The 18,271-nt window shown below is 45.3% G+C and overlaps 2 protein-coding genes across 8 annotated transcripts; one reads left to right on the top strand and one right to left on the bottom strand.

Annotated features, from left to right (window-relative positions):
• The first annotated feature begins 102 nt into the window (after positions 1 to 102).
• Ankzf1 (ankyrin repeat and zinc finger peptidyl tRNA hydrolase 1) lies at positions 103 to 7,881 on the top strand. Of its 4 annotated transcripts, none has more exons than XM_027942072.2 (14): positions 103 to 151; positions 523 to 706; positions 3,245 to 3,357; positions 3,590 to 3,692; positions 3,802 to 3,989; positions 4,401 to 4,513; positions 4,605 to 4,752; positions 4,999 to 5,227; positions 5,418 to 5,579; positions 6,085 to 6,568; positions 6,727 to 6,838; positions 6,971 to 7,138; positions 7,268 to 7,353; positions 7,554 to 7,881. In XM_027942072.2, the coding sequence occupies exons 2-14, from the start codon at positions 553 to 555 to the stop codon at positions 7,675 to 7,677; spliced, it is 2,184 nt and encodes a 727-aa protein (XP_027797873.2). In that variant the 5' UTR covers positions 103 to 151; positions 523 to 552; the 3' UTR covers positions 7,678 to 7,881. The 4 variants fall into 4 exon arrangements, with proteins under 4 accessions (XP_027797873.2, XP_027797871.2, XP_027797870.2 ...); XM_027942070.2 differs by having other exon boundaries at positions 129 to 257; positions 5,418 to 5,573; XM_027942069.2 differs by having other exon boundaries at positions 130 to 257.
• On the bottom strand, positions 7,842 to 18,271 carry Glb1l (galactosidase beta 1 like). Of its 4 annotated transcripts, none has more exons than XM_027942073.2 (18): positions 18,112 to 18,271; positions 17,459 to 17,554; positions 16,765 to 16,903; positions 16,460 to 16,626; positions 16,069 to 16,219; positions 15,832 to 15,892; positions 11,218 to 11,312; positions 10,948 to 11,122; positions 10,801 to 10,859; positions 10,577 to 10,698; positions 10,445 to 10,485; positions 10,127 to 10,245; positions 9,760 to 9,834; positions 9,553 to 9,642; positions 9,305 to 9,418; positions 8,868 to 8,999; positions 8,434 to 8,649; positions 7,842 to 8,250 (listed from the first exon to the last, which is right to left on the bottom strand). In XM_027942073.2, the coding sequence occupies exons 3-18, from the start codon at positions 16,831 to 16,833 to the stop codon at positions 7,987 to 7,989; spliced, it is 1,950 nt and encodes a 649-aa protein (XP_027797874.1). In that variant the 5' UTR covers positions 16,834 to 16,903; positions 17,459 to 17,554; positions 18,112 to 18,271; the 3' UTR covers positions 7,842 to 7,986. The 4 variants fall into 4 exon arrangements, with proteins under 4 accessions (XP_027797874.1, XP_071475700.1, XP_071475701.1 ...); XM_071619599.1 differs by having other exon boundaries at positions 16,765 to 16,891; XM_071619600.1 differs by having other exon boundaries at positions 18,228 to 18,265.

Genomic DNA, 18,271 nt, shown 5'->3' with positions numbered 1-18,271 from the left:
ACGAAGGACACCGGGAGGGTCTTGGAAGTCAGAGGACCAATAGTGCGCTCTAGGTTGGGAGGGACTCGGGGGCGGGCGGGGATGTTTGTCCTTTTCGCTGATCCGTAGTGACGGGATTCTTGTGGTGTTGCAGAAATCCGACTTTCAAAAGGTGGCTGTGCTGTTGCGGGGCTTGTTTGGTGCAGCTTCTGAAGGCGGGGACAAGTTTACGCGACTCAGTCATGGCTGGAACTCGCCGTTCGAGTAACAAAAGAGCGGTCGGTTAGGCAATCTTAGTGATTTTAACTTAAATTCGATTTGGAGCTGGATGTTCCCCCATTTCACCCCTGCGGCCCGAGGCTAGGGGTTTGAGGAAACAGACCAGGGCCATGTATTTACCGCCGAGCTGTATCCTCTAGCAGGTTGAGAACCTATGGGCCTTGCGCCATAGAGAAGACCAATTCAGGCATGAGATGTGGCAGTGGTTTCTGGGGAGCTCAGTTTCTTAATAACCCCCCCCCCATACTCCCTTTTCTGCTCCAGGAGCTGCTTCTAAGTAATTCCTGTTCAGCCATGTCGCCAGCTCCAGCTGCGACTTCGGTTCCAGCTCCGGCGTCGGTCTCCCTCTTTGACCTCAGCGCGGATGTTCCAGTACTTCGGGGCCTGAGCCTGGTGAGCCACGCTCCCGGGGAAGCTCTGGCCGGGGCTCTGGCTACTTCCTGTTCAGGTATCCCGAGAAGTTTGGGGTAGACACATGTGGAACGTCACAGGGCTCTTCGGAGTGCTAGGAACTCTTTCTTTCTTAAGAGAGAGAGAGGAGAAAGAATTTTTTTAGTATTTTTTTATTTTTCAGTTTTCGGTGGACACAATGTCTTTATTTTTTTATGTGGTGCTGAGGATCGAACTCAGCGCCCCGCGCACGCCAGGCGAGTGCATTACCACTTGAGCCATATCCCTAGCCCAGGAACACTTTCTTAATGGTATTTCTCAGCTTAGGAGTTCACGGTGACTCTTTTTACTGGATACAGTTTTTCTTAAAATTCACTAGTCTCTGGGTAATTTCCATCACAGGCCCCGAAGTTTTCTCCAAACAAGACTTTAACTGTTGCATATGTTTGGTCACATTTAACACCACTCCCTTGAAAACACTTCAAAATACTTAGGTGTATTCCAAATTGTACTGAACTCCAATCAAAGTGTTACCGCCGTTTACCGGTGACAAGTCCTTGCTTCCCCGAATGCTGAAGTATAACACCAGAGAAGCACTCTGAGGCAAGTTTATAAAGTAGAAGCTTTATTAAGGACAGCAGAAAAGACTTCTACCCCGAGGAAAAGGGGACCCAAGAGGTGGAATCCATGGAAGGGGGAGGTCTTCTCTCAGCTTTCTCGCATTCCAGGTCCTTAGTTCTGTTATCTTGCAGTAATGGAATGTAGGTGAGGAAGGCCCAAAGGGTGGGGGACAGGTGGGCCTTAGTTCTGTTATCTTGCAGTGATGGAATTTAGGTGGGGGAAGGCCCAAAGGGTGGGGGACAGGTGGGCCGAAGGAGTAATCTGGGCAGGAAGGACTTTTGGACTAGCATCTCCACATTTTGCTGGGAGCTGCTTCATTAACATTTCCTTGGGATGGGCTCTGGGCCTTGGGGACATTTTCAATTCCCCTTTTCCTGGACTCCATTCTCAATATGGCCTTCATTCTCCGTTTTACTCGATATTAGACCCGATTTACCTAACTACACTAACTACCTATCTTTAAATCTGGCTTCAAAAGCATCTCTTTGTGCTAAATATTAAACAATTTATTGTCAGTTTCATATAATTGTAGTTTGTCTTTGGCTATGTGTTTTATTACACTTCTCTTTAGATTAACTGCCCTTTTAATTGAACTGTAATCTTAAAAAGTGGCACTTAGGGAGTGACTGTTATTATTTTTTTTTGTACCAGGGATTGAACTCCGGGTGCTCAACCAGTGAGCCACGTCCCCAGCCCTTTTTAATATTTTGTTTAGAGAAAGGGTCTTGCTAAGTTGCTTATAGTTTCAGTAAATTGCTGAGGCTGGCTTTGAACTTGCAATCCTCCCTCCTCAGCCTCCCAAGCTGCTGAGATTACAGGCATGGATCACAGGACCCAGCAGGGGAGTGGCTTTTGTACACTTAAAAATAAGTTTAAGTTATTAAAGTCTGGTTGTAGCTCAGTGACAGAGTGCTGGCCTAGCATGAATGCACACCCAGTACTACAAAAGAATAACAACAACAGCGATAATAATTCTAGGATTTATGGGGATATGAGCTGAAGCCCAGTCACTTTTAAGGGACCTGATAATAGTGTTTTGGTTTAGTTAACTTTGTGGAGATGTGGTTTGAGATTCTCCCTGGACTTGTCTTTATGGGTGCATATTTGTTCTTCCGGGGAGTGGCAACTGAGAGTGCATCCACAAGTTCACTAGCAGAAGCAAGAAAAAAAGGGGTTGCCTGTTAATCCATATCAGTGGAGTTTGATGAAAAAAGAGATAGGTGTGAATCCAGAATTATTATCACTATGTGTCAAAAAGTTTGGAGAATATTGATTAAGGGAAAATTTTTCTTAATAATAACTTATGGTCATTCACCCTTTCTAGAACGTTCTGCAGTGTTATGTAACATGCAGTATGTAGCAGTTAATGAAATAAAATGAAAAAAAAATTCAAGGGCTAGGGGTGTAGCTCAGTGATAGAGCATGAATTTAGCATGTACCAGGCCCTGGGTTTAATTCCCAGCACCTAAAACAAAAAGAAAAAAGAGAAAATTTTAACATTACCACAAATTATTTTCTACAGAATTCCTGTAAATAATCCCTTTGGCTATTTTAAATACAACATTTGACATATTTATTTTATTGAATTTTTTAGAAGCCTATTGATTGTATAAACTGATTTCATGATTATTAGATTGTAAATATTTTGAAGGCAAAGTCATACCATCTTTTTTTTTTTTGTACTAGGGATTGAAGGGGGGGGTGGGGGGGGTGTTACCACTGAGTCACATCCCTAGCCCTTTTTTACATTTTATTTTGAGATAGGGTCTTGCTGAGTTGCTCAGGGCCTTGTCAAGTTGCTGAGGCTGGCTATGAACCTGCAATCCTCCTGCCTCAGCCTCCCAAGCTGCTGGGATTACAGGCGTGTGCCCATCTCTTTCTTTTGTGTCTTACTGTTGGGATATCAGATATTGACTAAATCCAGGCATTATGAATTTGAGCCCCTTAGAAGTTCAATTACCCTTCCCTTATTTAGGTTCAGGGGAGAGAACAAGCCCAGAAAGAAAAGGACTCCATGGTCCTGTGGATATTTCAGAGAAATTATTTTGTTCATCCTGTGACCAGACCTTCCAGAACCACCAGGAACAGGTAAAAGCCAGGATATAGGGCTGGATGTTAGGAACAAAAGTAGAGGTGGGGGGGGGGGTGGGAGAAGTAGACATTTGATTTGCCTTAAGTTATTAAAGGTCTGTGCTTTACCACTAAAGCAGTTGGTGTTACCTGGTCCCACTTCTGGAGTTTCATGAGTGGTCTTGGCTAGTACATAGGGCCAGGCTGGGCCATGTTCTACCACCTGCCTCCCGTTTTGCCTTTGTACCAGAGAGAACATTATAAGCTTGACTGGCATCGCTTTAACCTAAAGCAACGTCTCAAGAACAAGCCTCTCCTGTCTGCCCTGGACTTTGAAAAGCAGAGCTCCACAGGTGATGCCTGGTGGGAGCAGGACATGGGGTGTAAGAAGGCCATAAGGAGTTTGAAGAAAGGTTAGAAATGGGGTACCAAACTTTTATGTCCCATGTTGTCTGTCTTTAGGAGATCTTTCCAGCATCTCAGGATCAGAAGATTCAGATAGCGAAGAGGACTTGCAGACACTGAGCAAGGAGAGGGCTGAATTTGAGAAGCCCAACCAATCCCCAGGCTTCCATGCCCATCGAGTTCTTTTCCAAAATGCCCATGGCCAATTTCTTTATGCCTACCGTTGTGTTCTAGGCCCTCACAAGGCAAGTGTCTGCACAAGTTATGTGGTCAACCCCAACTTTTTGTATGCTCAGCTTAGTTTTCTCCTTAGCTGGTTAGTGTATCACTTCTTCCCACATCCTTCTTTTTGGGCTTGGGTATCACATGGACAGCAGTCTTTAATTGAAACTGGCCTGAATTGTGCTAGGGTCAAGTATTACAGAATTCAGTTTGGAAACAGATCAGTCTGTTTGAATTGTGGATATACCACTTATCCAAGTGGTATATCTACCACTACCTCTCCAAACTTGAGATGTCCTTCTTTATAAAATGGAAACAAAGCTCAAGGTGGTTGTAATAAATGAGGTAATAATTTATTGTGAAACACTTAGCATTAGCATTTGATTTCTTGTCCTTGATGAATAAAACTATGTTCTGCTTCATATATCATGCAGGTTCCCCCAGAAGAGGCAGAACTGCTGTTACAGAACCTGCAAAATGGAGGTCCCAGGTGCTGCGTGGTGCTCCTGGCTGCAGCTGGGCACTTTGCTGGTGCCATTTTTCAAGGGTGAGGGTGCTGCATGGGGCAAGGCTGGAATAGATCCTGCTAACCTGGGAGCACCAGCTGTTCTCCAGTACTGAGTCTATGCTGTCTACAGAAAAGAAGTGGTGATACACAAAACCTTTCACCGCTACACCGTGCGGGCCAAGCGGGGCACAGCCCAGGGGCTTCGAGATGCCCAGGGTGGGCCAACACGCTCTGCTGGAGCCAATCTGAGGCGCTACAATGAAGCCACACTGTATACAGTGAGTTTAGACCTCCCAGATTTGTTGGTCCACTAATCACTCTTTTTGCTTCTCATTTCAACTTGCTAAATGTTACAGTAGAGAGGTTTGGGATTCTCATATCCTTCCAGTTTTCATTATTTCTGGGTAGACAAAATAGAATAAGGGTCTCCAGGAACCTTAGTTCTTCCTCCTTTTTAAATCTTTGGATGAAGATTTAAAAATAGTAAGTGAATATAGGCCAAGTGGAGTTACTCTCTTCTCTAGGATGTTCGGGATCTGCTGGCAGGGCCAGCCTGGGCCAAGGCACTTGAGGAGGCTGAGACAATCCTGCTGCATGCCCCCCGCTCTGGCCGTTCCTTCTTCTTTGGAGGCCATGGGGCACCTCTGCAGAGGGAGGATCCCCGACTTTGGGTTATCCCCCTCACCACCCGCAGACCCACATTCCATGAGGTCCAGCGTGTGTTTCTTAAGCTGACCACCTTGCATGTCTATGGTAAGCCTCCAGTTCCAATCTTTAGGCTTCTTAGACCTTTCAGTACTCTACAGCTCAAGCCTTGGTTCTCTTGTGGGCATCCAGAGGATTTTTCTAACCCTGGAACAATAGCCCAGGTATGTTTTCACTGAGAAACCTGGGCTGGCTTTTCCTCAACTAAGTTTGAGAAAGATTTTGTGTTTTATGGCAGAAGACAACCCTCAGGAGACAATCAGATTGTACTCACCTCAGAAATACTGGAAGACTGTGAAAGAGGAGAGGAAGAAGGCTGCTGAGGAAGAAAGAAGAAAGGTCCCCAGTGATGAAAATGAGGCACTAGGGAAGATGGAGGAATTATCCAACCAGGGTATAGGTACCATCTGGCAGTTATCAAGTCTATTTGTGTGTCTGTCTTTGAAATACAGTGGCAAAATCACTTTTAATTGACCCATCTCCGGTTTTTACACCACATATACCTATCCATATACACCCCAGTATCTGTATAAAGTAAGGTGTGTCATAGCAATCACTGTGGCATGTTTACTTGACTTTTCCAGATCTCCTGTTATCTCTTTTGTTCATGGATATATATCCCTGGTACTTAGAAAATCTTATCATGGAGTAGATATTTCAGTGTGTTGCACAAGTCTCACATTATTTGTCTGCCTGGCTGGATGCTGCTGGTTTGGGGCAAGGATTGCTGCCATGTTTTCTTCTGTGCACAATCCTAGGACTGCTCATAGGAATAGTTCCGGGACAAGATAGAAATTTCATTTTAGGACAGTCTGGATCATTTCTTTATAGACATAAATGCATCTGAACCAGCTCACTCTCTGCTTATTCCTTAGATGGATCTAACCTGTCATATTTCTCCCTAGGTTCAGGGTCAGAGGGAGAAGATGGCTCCCGGGTAGAATTGGAGCTAGTGGAATTAACTCGGGAGACACTGGATCTTCGAGAGTTTGAAGTATTGCCTAAGCGGAGAAGAAGAAAACGGAATAAAGAGAGAAGTCGAGACCAGGAGACTGGGGCACATACAACTCTTCTCCAGAAACCTCAAGAAAATGAGCCCTTCTCTCTGTCAGACCAGACAGTTGAAGCCCCCTTGAGGCCTTTGGTGGATAAGGCTAAGACCCCTGATCAGCCAGAGCTATGGAATGTGCTTCTAGCTGCTTGCCGAGCTGGAGACATTGGAATGCTGAAGCTCCAGCTAGCTGCTGAGCCTACAGACCCTAGAGTTAGGTCCTTACTCAATGCCCCCTTGGGCTCTGGTGGCTTCACTCTCCTGCATGCAGCAGCTGCAGCTGGAAGAGGCTCAGTGGTTCATCTGCTGCTGGAGGCAGGTTGCAACCCCACTGTGCAGTAAGTGTCTCCACTCTGAGCCATTTTGGGTATAGAGAAGATAATTTGGTGGCTCATGTTGCATTCTTTAGTTGACAATATAACCTTAGAGTCTGGTTGGGTGATATTGAGAAAGACAGGAGGCAAGTTGAACCCATTTTGTGGTTTTTTGTACATAGGGACTCCCAAGCCCGCCCACCTTATATGGTAGCAGCTGACAGATCAACACGTAATGAGTTCCGAAGGTTCATGGAGAAGAATCCGGATGCCTATGATTACAAGAAGGCTCAGGTCAGCTAGAAGAAGGAGATGCAGAGTGGGAAGGTGTCATAGGTCCTAGCCAGGTCCTTTCTACTCCTTTGCACTTTTAACCAAGGATAGCTTTTGTGGGTCTTACTTAATATCTTCTGAAAAATCCCCCAGGTACCAGGGCCACTGACACCAGAAATGGAGGCACGGCAGGCCACACGGAAAAGGGAGCAGAAGGCAGCCCGGCGGCAACGGGAGGAACAGCAGCGGAAGCAGCGAGAGCAGGAAGAGCGAGAGCAAGAAGAGCAGTGGAGGTTTGCTGCCCTCAGTGACAGAGAGAAGGTGAGGGCAGGCTCTTCTATAGCGACACTTCCTTAGAGCTCTCACCCACTCCCCATAGTGCAGCTCTTGTTTCTCAGGCATGCTGTTCACTGCTGGGTCTTGTTTGCAATGTGACTTTGTGTTTTTCAGAGAGCTCTGGCTGCAGAGCGCCGATTTGCTGCCCAATTGGGAGCCCCTGCTCCTCCAATCCCTGACTCTGGAGTTATCAATGCTCGGTATGGGGCTAGGGTTTGAGTCAGAGTGGACTCTAATGTTGTAGGGACTATTTGGGGCAAGTGGAATGATGGTCTACATGATTTTCAGAGGGGTTGCTGAGGGGATTTGAGATACTCTGGGAACCTTTGAGAGTTGCAAAAAGCTTGGAGTGGAAAGTTTCTGGGGAACCTGTCCTGCCATTTTTCTTCCTCTTGTTCAGACGCTGCTGGAGTTGTGGGACTTCCCTCCAAGGCCTCATTCCCTTTCATTACCTTGACTTCACTTTCTGCTCCACACGTTGCCTCCAGGACCATCGCTGTCAGGCTGGGAAGCCCTCTTCCTGACCTCCTACAGCTTCACCTGGGCCAAATGTAGGCCCTGAGAGGGCATATTGACTCCAGCCCTAGGTTTCTTCTTCCCCATGAAGCCAGAGAGTATTTGGAAGAATAGGGTGAGGGATACTCAGGAACCAGGGCAAAGATAGGGTCACAGAAGTGTATGGAGCTGGTACTGTCTCTGGAATTTTAATAAAAAGTTTGGCAAGAAAACTGTACTTGTACTTACATTCAGAGGCCTTCTGGCCTTTGGTTACCATGGCCAGCACCAAAGGATTCTGCCCACTCCATGTCCCAGGTCCAAGAGTTATCTTTCTTTCAGTGCCCACTTAACTCCATTAGTTCAGAGTCATTTTGTACATCAGGTGAGAGGGAAAGTGTCCTGTGTACAGTGCTGTTAAGGATAGGCCTATCCAAGAACTGGATTTGGGGCTGTAAAGGGACGTTTTCTAGCTCCAGCAAGGTGATTGTGTTGACAGCTCCCCTAGGTAACAGCAGGGGTCTTGGCACATAGAGGGTGTGTTGTGGCCCCAACTTTGTCCAGTACCGGCCCAAATTAAACCCATTGATCCAGACTTGGCCCTGTTTGGCAATAAGAGAGTGAGAAAAGCAAAGATCAGCTCTCCAAGGGATAGAATCATCCTCTTCGGGGTTTCTCATCAAAATAATAATTTCTGCTCCCCCTCCTTTCATAGTTTTTCTTTAGGGTCTGGTTGGGTGATATTGGGAAAGACATCCTCCACCAACCACCACCATTAGCAATACCTTTGTCCATCCAGGTAGATAGAGAAATGTGTCCCCAGCTGAGCCTAAAATTGGAAACATTGTGGAGTAGAAGGTGGGGCCAGAAGGATCTTTAGGCTGTGGTCTTTTTGGCAACTTGAACGTATACCACCACTTTACAAAATGATCTACTTTCAGAGGGAAAATCATCCACTGGGTAAGGATTGTTTGCCCCAGAATTGGTGGCTCTAACAGGCCCTGTGGGAGGCAAAGGAAAAGTCATTATTTACTAAGCCTGTAAATTTATTTACTGTCCCTAATCAAGCTCTAGGATGTAACTAGTGGCCAAATTCAGGTCCCCACAAGCCACTATTTCTCTGACTCTTAAAGACCTGGCTGTACCTTACCTTCCGTTAGACTCTGGTCATTCCAGAGGAGTTGGTCAATAAGTGTACTGGGAAACAAAACTAACTCACCTTGAAGTCACTGTGGTTAGACCCAAAACTGAGCCTTCCCATGTTCTCTAGCAAGATATCCAGTTTGGTCCCTACTTTCCCCATCAAATATAGTTTGTTATCCGTATTTCTTTCCAGAACACCCTGGATCACCTGTGGATAAGAGACAGGATCTATGAAAGGAAGGGCTCAGCATTTAGTTCTTGGCCACTGCATAGAGAACCACATTAGAACACTTATTTGAAGAGTAAGGAAAATGTAGCCAACTGTGAATTACCCACCACCATTCTGGAACTCCATCCTTAATCAAGTTCTTCCTCATCCCAGGTTATAATTCTGTACCCTCTATAGATGTGAGCAGGCAGTAGGAAAGGGTAAAGATGAAAACTTAAGGCTATAGGGTGCTGGGGAAAGGGGGAAATTGGATCTCACAAGTTAACCTGGAATTAGTTTCTCACCCCATCCAACATCACATAGGCACGGTCATGGACTCCATTATTTGGCACCCATAATGGTGTTGGCTCAAAAATGGAATAAGAAAGATAGGTCCGGTACAGCATATAGCCATGGTCCTGGATATGGAAGAATGAGTTTAAGATAAATTGAGATAAGAAAGGACATTAAAGGGAAATTGTAGCTAGGAGGAACTTTTCACTATAGCTGGTGAGAGTTTGCTGTTCCCACCAGATGTAGATATATGTCTTACCTGCTTCACAGCCTCAAAGGTCAATGGCATGACTGAATGGATAGGCCCCTGGGGGCACAGAAAATCTAGGAAACCCAGTAAATCCCCATCCTGTTAAAATAAGAGGCAAGAATCAGAATAAGAGGGAGGTTTCTGGATCAAGGGCAGGATAAGGTAGATATTTAGAAAGTAAAGGTATAGAATCAGAAAAGACGGGGAGGAACTTACCAGGTGCATAGTTAAAGGTCCAAGCATCATCTTGTGGCTGGGGGGAGGTAAAGGTCCCAAGGGAACTTCCTGGAACTGAGCCCAAATTCTCTCAGGAGCCATAGGAAAACCACAGAAACAGCCCCTATTCCAAGACCCTAGAACAAGGTTCTTAACCTGGGACCCAGGGAAGGGCTTTGGTCATAAAGACTCTCTAATTTAGACACTATAATGTTCACTCATGTGTAAGTCAAGTGGTACCATTTGAGTGATTGGGAAATGCTTCCATGGGACACTCAGCTCTGTGGCCCAGAAAACCACCACCAGTTTATAGGAGGATCCCATTACAATTTGGGCACGACCTTCTCCCCGATTAATAAAAGGGCACCTTGCCAATGACATTTCGAAGAGCAAAAAGCTTAGGTGTGGTGTCCCCTGCTTCAGATATGGGTGCATCGTAGTCATAGCTGGTAGTTATTGGAAGGAAGCGTCCCTTCTCATCAGCACCTAGGGTTGAACCAATTTAATTAACATATCTTTCATTCAGAGGATAGGCACTAAGCAAAGAGCTTCATGCAGAGAATTTTGCCATCAGAGCGGGCAGTGGTGGCATATCCAATTTCTAGGCATCCTAGTCTATCCAGCCCTTAGATTCTAATTCCTTGTTACCTCCCTGTTTCTGTCCCAGGGGACAATCTGTACTCACCATTCCAGTATCCAAAGTTGGTGCCTCCATGGAACATGTACCTGAATTGGGGGGAGGGGGTAAAAGCTGACCCACTGAATCTTAACTTTCATCCCCATCTCCCAGTAATAGGTTCATATTGTCTTCAGTTACATGTTCACACTGGCTCCCAACTTGAGCATGTTTTCTAGTCCTTTAGCTATAGGTTCAATGGACCGTGTGGAGTGATTCTGACCCCAGTAATCCAGCCAGCCTGTGTAGTATTCAGAGTTCACCTAGAATATGAAGTGAAAAAGCCATGAAAGAGGTGAAAACCAAGCTGGACCTATTACCATCCATGATTCTTGCTTTGATTCCCCTTCCCTCTGGTCCCTCACCAATGGCCCATTGGGTTCATACTTCTGAAGCAGGGCAAAGATTTTGGTCATGTTGTCAGCTGCAGGAAGGAAGCAAGGGTAAAAGATGAACAGTACAGAAAAGGCACCCCTTCCCCAGACTCCACTGCAAACCCTTGTTCAGGAGACCTGGCCCAAAGTCTATAGTAGCAAACAGTCCCTTGAGGGTGCCACATTTGAGTCCGTCAGGCCCATCTGTGGTGAAGAGCAAGATCTTGTCTCCTAGTAGCGCACGGAAGAGCCCAGCCAAGTGTCTCATGTAGTTGAAGTCGCAGGCCCAGTAGCTACCATATTCATTCTCAACCTGCCAGGGGAAAGGGAAATGGGAACTATGTGGTTGAGAAGGTTAAAAACACCTTACACCTTCTTCCCCGTGCCCAGTCAACTTCCCACTTGTACCTGAATGCTAATGATGTTGCCCCCATTGTGGTAGAGAAATGGATATATCTTGGGCAGCAAGACCTTGAACCAGGAGTCCACTGCAGCAAGGAAGTCTAAAGGAAGGAGAGGCACTCTGCTCATTAGAGGCCACCACCATCTCCATGGCCCCCATCCCCAGCATCCCTGCTAACAACTTCAGTGCTGCCCTTACTCTAGGCTGCAGGTTCCATCCCACTTGCCCCCCCAAAAAAAAACTCTGGGAAGTAGTGACTCTTAGAACTCTCAACCCTAAGCACGTATATATTTGCATGTCAATGGAAGTAAAACATAGGAAACTTTAAAGTACATGTGTTTGTTTTCATGGTTCTGGCGATTGAACCCAGGACCTTGCACATGATGGGTATAGAGTATTGTTTCTTAAAAATACATGGATGAGGGGCTGGGGTTGTGGCTCAGCAGTAGAGTGTTCGCCTAGCACATGCGAGGCGCTGAGTTCGATCATCAGCACCACATAAAAATAAATAAATAAAATAAAGGTATTGTGTCCAACTACAACTAAAAAATATATATTAAAAATAAAATACATGGATGAGCCAGGCGTGGTGGCGCAGGCCTGTAATCCCAGTGGCTCGGGAGGCTGAGACAGGAGGATCCTGAGTTCAAAGCCAGCTTCAGCAACGATGAGGTGCTAAGCAACTCAATGAGATCCTGTCTCTAAATAAAATACAATGGGGCTGGGGATGTGGCTCAGTGGTTGAGTGCCCCTGAGTTCAATCCCCAGTACCCCCAAACCAAAACAAAAAGGAAACAAACACATGGATGAAAAAGGCTAAATACACAGTATGGAACTATTATTATTATTTTTTTTTAGTTATTGGCGGACACAACATCTTTGTTTGTATGTGGTGCTGAGGATTGAACCCGGGCCGCACACATGCCAGCAAGCGCGCTATTGTTTGAGCCACATCCCCAGCCCCTGGAACTATTATTATGTAATCCACTTATGCCTGAGATTTCTGTGAAGTAGCATGGGAATTCACAATGTAGAGCATCTGACTTGCACCTTCCAGTCAAATGATTTTTTTAAGTTGGTAATTGGAAGATCATTATACTAGGCATTGTGCCTTAAAATTCTCAACTCCTGCTTGTTATTTTTGTGATTCACCCTGAAGATCTTCATGCACAGTGTTTCCTCTGCCTGACACTTTTTCCTCCACCCTCCTTTACCTAACCAACTCCAACTCATGTTTCAATATTTTTTCTTCTGGTACTGGGGACCAAACTCAGGTTCATTCTACCATGAACTATATTCCCAGCCTTTCTAAGTTTTTGAGACAGGGTCTTCCTAGGTTGCCCAGGCTGGCCTTGAAATTTCCGATGCTCTCACTCCACCCTCAAGTCGCTGGGATTACAGGTGTGTGCAATCAATGTCCTCAAGAAAGCCTCTGATATCCCAGATCAGGATAGATCTCCTGTTAAAACACTCTCACATTATCTCATACTTCTAAGTAACTTGACAAATTATGATTGAACATTTATGTCTGTGATTGTTTCTTGCTAATTTCCCAACTAGTGAATAGGAACCTTATCTGGAGGGTTCCTTCAATGTTGCATCCCTATCATTGAGGACAAAGCAAAAGACAGGGACTCTCAAAGGTGGATTCAATGAAAGACATTTTGGAGGATATTGTTCCATTCTTAAACCATTTAATTACACTTTATGTGTCATATAAAGGAAGCCAAATTTGTACTACATATTTTAATCCAAGCATATATTAAATCACATTCACATATTCAACAAGTATTTATGGGTGCTGAGTATGCACAAAGCACTGTTCCAGGGATACATAAAGGAACAAAACAGACAAAACATCTGCCCTTGTGGAATTTCTAGTGATGTAGGCAGACCATAAATTAAGGAAATAAATAAGGGAATATATAGTGCCAAGAACAAGAACTAAAGCAGGAAAGAAGGTCTAAAATAATGGAGTGGGAGAACTTAAAATTTAAAGAGTGGCCAGGAAGCACCGCTGAGGTGATTTCAGCAGGGAGATCAAGGGAAGACCTCAGGCAGAGGCCTCACAACCCAAGGCTGGTGGGTCTGAAGAACAGCAATGAGGACAGGGAGGTTGAGGCAGCATGAACAAGAAGAGGGTCAGATGAAGGACATGACTGGGGCCAATTACATAGGACCTAGTAAATCATTTTAAGAAATACATGATTTATATTCTGAATGAGATGAAATTTTATTGTAGAGGTTAAGCAGAGAAATCTCATGATGTGTATTTAAACATCTATTTTAATAGAATCACACTGGCCACTGGATTGAGAAATGACTATATGGGAGAGAGGGCGAACAAAGGAAGTCACTTGGGAAGCTATAAGATAAGCCAGCTGAGGAGAGATCCTCTGGACCAGGGAATGGCAGAGGTGGTGAGAAAGCAGTTAAATTCAATGTTGTTGAGGGTAAAATTGACAGGACTTTCTGATGGATTAAATGTGAGATGTGCAGGAAAGACTAGCATGAAGGATTTACCACAGTGTTTATGCTGCTCAGTTGGAAAGTAGAGTTGCCATTAACTGAAATAAAAAGACTAAGAAAGCTGGTTTGGAAAACACTACCAAAAGATTGTATCATTATGCCTTTTATTTGCCTCAATGGAGACTGCACATAGGCAGTTGAATGTATGTGTTGAAATCATGAGAAAGGTCCTGGCTATGGAGATACATATTTCAGGATCATCAGCTATCAGATGGATTTTAATCCCATCATACAAATGAATGCAATCACCTAGGGAATGATAATAGAGAAAAGAAAAGCATCCAAGAATAGCTGTGTACACTACAGCATTTGTAGTAAAGGAAAACAGAAAAGGACAAGCAAGAGATTAAGACTAAGTGGTCACTGCTTTGGGAAGCAGGGGCACAGACCAGATAAGTGGGTATCATGGGAGATACAGTAAATATTCACCTGTAATCCCAGCAAGTTAGGAGACCAAGACAGGAGGATCACAAGTTTGAGGCAAGCCTCAGCAACCCTGTTTCAAAATATAAAATGGACTGGGGATGTAGCTCAGTGGTAAAGTGCCCTGGGTTCAATCCTCAGTACCAAAAATAAGTGTATTTCAAAGGACAGAGCAACCAACTGTGCTGAGGGCCATTCATTGGTCAAGGGGATGAGGAAATCATGGATTTCACAATGGATAAAAGATGTTTAATTATTTCAATATTTATCCTTTTTTTGTTTGAAGTATAATTCAAAACTCTATATCAATCCTCTGAAGGTTAAGGCAGGTATGTATTTTAAAATGAAAAGGGAAAACAAATTTTCAGCCAGTTGCTGGTTTTCTTGAGCAAAATGGACTGCATGTTGGTGTTTCATTAATAATTTATCATTTTAAATATATTTATAGACAATTGGGTTTGGCATAAAGCTCTCTGGCATCTTAAGTTGTTCCCCTAGTCTCCTCTACCTTCCCTGTGTCAGGAAATAGCATCACCACTTTAATTGGCCAAATGCTTCATTCCTACTCACACTGCCCCACCCATCCTGTTCCAATCAAAATCTGTCAACAAGAGAGTAAGATTGAGTGGTCACTGCCTTGGGAACCAAGGGCAGAGACCAGATAAGTGGATATCATGGGATACAAAAGAAGTGGATTTCAACCAGGCACAGATTTCTGTATCCACAGTGTATCTCAATTCTGCTTTCTTTACATTTCCACCACAGTCATCTTAATCCAGGAACTCTCTTCTCTGTTCTAACTACAGTAATATCTCCATTGATTTCTCCACCCTTGCTCCCCTCAATCCACTCTACACATCCAGACTAAGTAATGTTAAAACAAATCAGATCTGCTGGGCTTGGTGGCACACATTTGTAATCTCAGTAACTCAGGAGGCTGAGGCAGGAGGATAGCAAGTTTGAATTCAGCCTCAGCAATTTAGTGAGGCCCTGTCTCAAAAATAAAAAGGATGTGGCTCAGTGGTAAAGCACCCCTGGGTTCAATCCCAGGTACAACAAACAAGCAAAAAAATCAAGTCATGTCATATCCCTTGCTAATTTTTTTTAACGTAACTGTCTACTGAGAATAAACTAAGAACCCCACATAAGTCCTATAAGGACTTACACCAATTATCTGTCTCGTCTTCAATATCATGTCATATAACTATCTCCCTCACCCCACTGTACTCCACCATGCTGATCTACCTTCCTCAGACATGAATATTCTTGCCTCGCTCTTATACAAAGACCAGTGCTTTCCCTTCCCTAGAAGTCAACTAAAATGTTCCCTTCTCAGAAAAACCTTTTCTGACTACCCTGCAAATAAGAAAATCTCTGTTACCCACTGTCTTTAACTCCTTGTTTATAGCTAATAACCTTATCTACAAGTGGTGAATGTTTTTTTGTTTGTTTGTTTTTTGATCTGTCTGTTCCACTATGTTATAACCTCTATTGCACAGGGACTAGGTCTGTCTGGTGCCAGTTTCTAGTGTCCTGCTGGGCATGAAGGAAACAATATTTGAATGAATAATCTCCAAGTTAAGGATGGTCTCTTCTGTTTGAGGCACGCAAATGATCCGCCTTTTTGTTTGATTTTTTTCTGTGTTAAATCTTTTGTCTCAACTCACCTGGATCTGAGGTTCTCAGATTAATTTTAGGATTCCGAAGCAACCAAGATGGGAGACCCCCCTGAGACAAACAAAGACAAAAAAGCATGTAGGTTTTGCTGTCCTGGGGTGTAGTGGGGAGGTAAGAAAGGAGAGAGTTGAATATAATGCTGGACATGCCCCTACAGTGAGGGCAGAGGGGACTAGCCTAGAAACACATGGAAAGCTTTTGTTCTGTCCCTCCTCCAACTAACTCACCATCTCCCACTCTGCACAGATGTAAGGTCCTGGTCTCAGTATGACCAACAGGTTTGCTATAGCTGCCTCGTTCAGAAAGGTAAAGAGGTCGCGGCTGCCATTAAAGTTATAGACTCCAGGCTCTGGCTCATGAAAGTTCCAGGGCACGTAACTGAGAAAGTAAGAGGTTAACAGGGCCCGAGATGGGGAGATGCCAGGGAGGACTAGGGGCTCAGGCGGGCAGGAATCTCCAGCAGCACTAGGAAGCAGGTCCTGGCCCGCCCCTTGGTTTAGGAGTCTGGGAGTTCTAGCCTCTTTTCAGCCAGTCTTCAGGCCAGGACCCATCTGAAGGAACCGGTAGGAAAAGTAAATCCCGCCCCCGCCCCATGTAGCTCTCGCGAGCACTTCTTACAACTGTACGGCGTTGAGGCCGCTCAATCGCATCTTGAAAAGCCGGTCCGCCCACAGTATCCGCGGTACCCGGAAGTAGTGCAAGCTGCCAGACACGTATCGGAACGGGGTCCCGTCCAAGAGGAACAGGCCACGTTCCCGATCCACTACGAACGACCGAGGGTCTGCCTGCAAAGGGGAAAAGCCTGTGCTCAGCAGACGTTTGGAGTGAGGGTCAGCGTCAGCCAAAAGCGGAGGAAAATGAAACTAGCCCTGCTGGCCGCTTGGTGGTTGACTTTCATCCGTCAGTCAACCCTCTCATCTTACCTGCTGCAGCAACAACGTCAGGAGCGGCAGCATCAGGAAGGGAAGGCAGAGCGGCTTCTCGGGAGCCATGACGCTCACGGGGCTCCTCTAGTCTGATCCGTCGGTCAGACCGTCACGTGTTGGACTCCTGGGAGGGAACCTCAGCAAGCAAGGGGCGGAGACCACCTCAAGTTTCCAGGAGGTTACCCGGGACTTTGTACCCCGCCTGCAGCCAGCCACCCACTACTCTATTAGTTTGTAAAAATCCTCTACATCTTACTACTCTAAGTGCAGTTCACGAACCAGCTTAATCAGCGTCACCTGAGAGCTTGTTAGAAATGCAGAATCTCAGGTCCTACCTTAGACCTATAGAATCAGAATTTGTATTTTAACAAGATTCCCAGGCTATCCTAAACATATTCAAGATTGAGAAGCACTGCTTTATTGGACCGAGTTCCCTGAGAGCAGGAGTGTCTTGTCGTTGGATCCTCGGTGTCTGGCACAGGGCTTGACATATAACAAGTTAAATCTAGATTAATGGATGTCAGAATCAAGGAACCCATTAGGAAAATCTCCATGGTGACCAGGGATGTGGAAGCAGGGAACCGAAAGTTACAAGACGGACCATTCCCGTAGAGAGCCCCGTTTCAGCAAAAGACCATATTGAGCAAATAGAGCCATTATAATTTCTTCGGAAGGGCACTCTCCAACTTACCCCTGCTTGTCTAGACAAGAGATGTCACAAACAACTGCTTGGTGCCAAGGCTTGTACTTTGTGAATTTCTATTCCTTCTGCCTCACAGTTCCAAACCTGAGGTGTGAGAACCAGGGTAATAAGCAATGATTATTATTGCTCTTTATTGATACTTGAGGACTATGTGTCAGATATTGGGCTAAGCACTTTATATCTCAAACAACTCCGTGAAATAATTATTTTCATTTTACAGATGAAGAAACTGGAGGATGGAAATAAGTATCCCATCCAAGGTCATGCAACTAGTTTAGTAGAACTGGGATTGGATTATGCAGTTTGACCTCATAGTTCATACACTTAACCTTAGGTATCATTATATCTGTTTTACAGCTAGGGAAAAGTGAGGATCTGAGAGGTTGTCATTTGCCAGAGGTCATGCAGATAGGAGGCTATTAGGACTGGATTTAGAAACTGACTGTCTGCTTCCAGTCTGAGCTCTTAATCACTGACTCTAGGGTAGTAGGATACATGCCACAGTCCTTAAGGTTGGACAGGACAAGAACTCCAGGGGGTCGGGCCACCCGCACCCGCCCCTCCCTGGATCCCTCTCTGGGCTGAACCATACATAGTAGGCCACATTCTCCCCCAGCGCGCGGAGGTGTGAGGCCCCCTACCTCCGACATTGGGAGATGGAGGTCCTGGGGGCCTCGGGCAGAGCCCAGCTTTGCCCCCCTTTGGCGCAAGTGCCTGTGTCTTGACCCCTACTGAAGGCCAAGTGGAGAACCCTCACCCGGGTCCTGGGACCCGTCGGTCTGTGCGGTCCGGGGCCTTTCA

This window comes from Marmota flaviventris, chromosome 11 (assembly GCF_047511675.1).
Source record: "Marmota flaviventris isolate mMarFla1 chromosome 11, mMarFla1.hap1, whole genome shotgun sequence".
NCBI classification, from domain to species: Eukaryota; Metazoa; Chordata; class Mammalia; order Rodentia; family Sciuridae; genus Marmota; species Marmota flaviventris.
The sequence above is the reverse complement of the archived record's forward strand: the minus strand, read 5'-3'. Positions and strand labels throughout refer to the sequence as shown.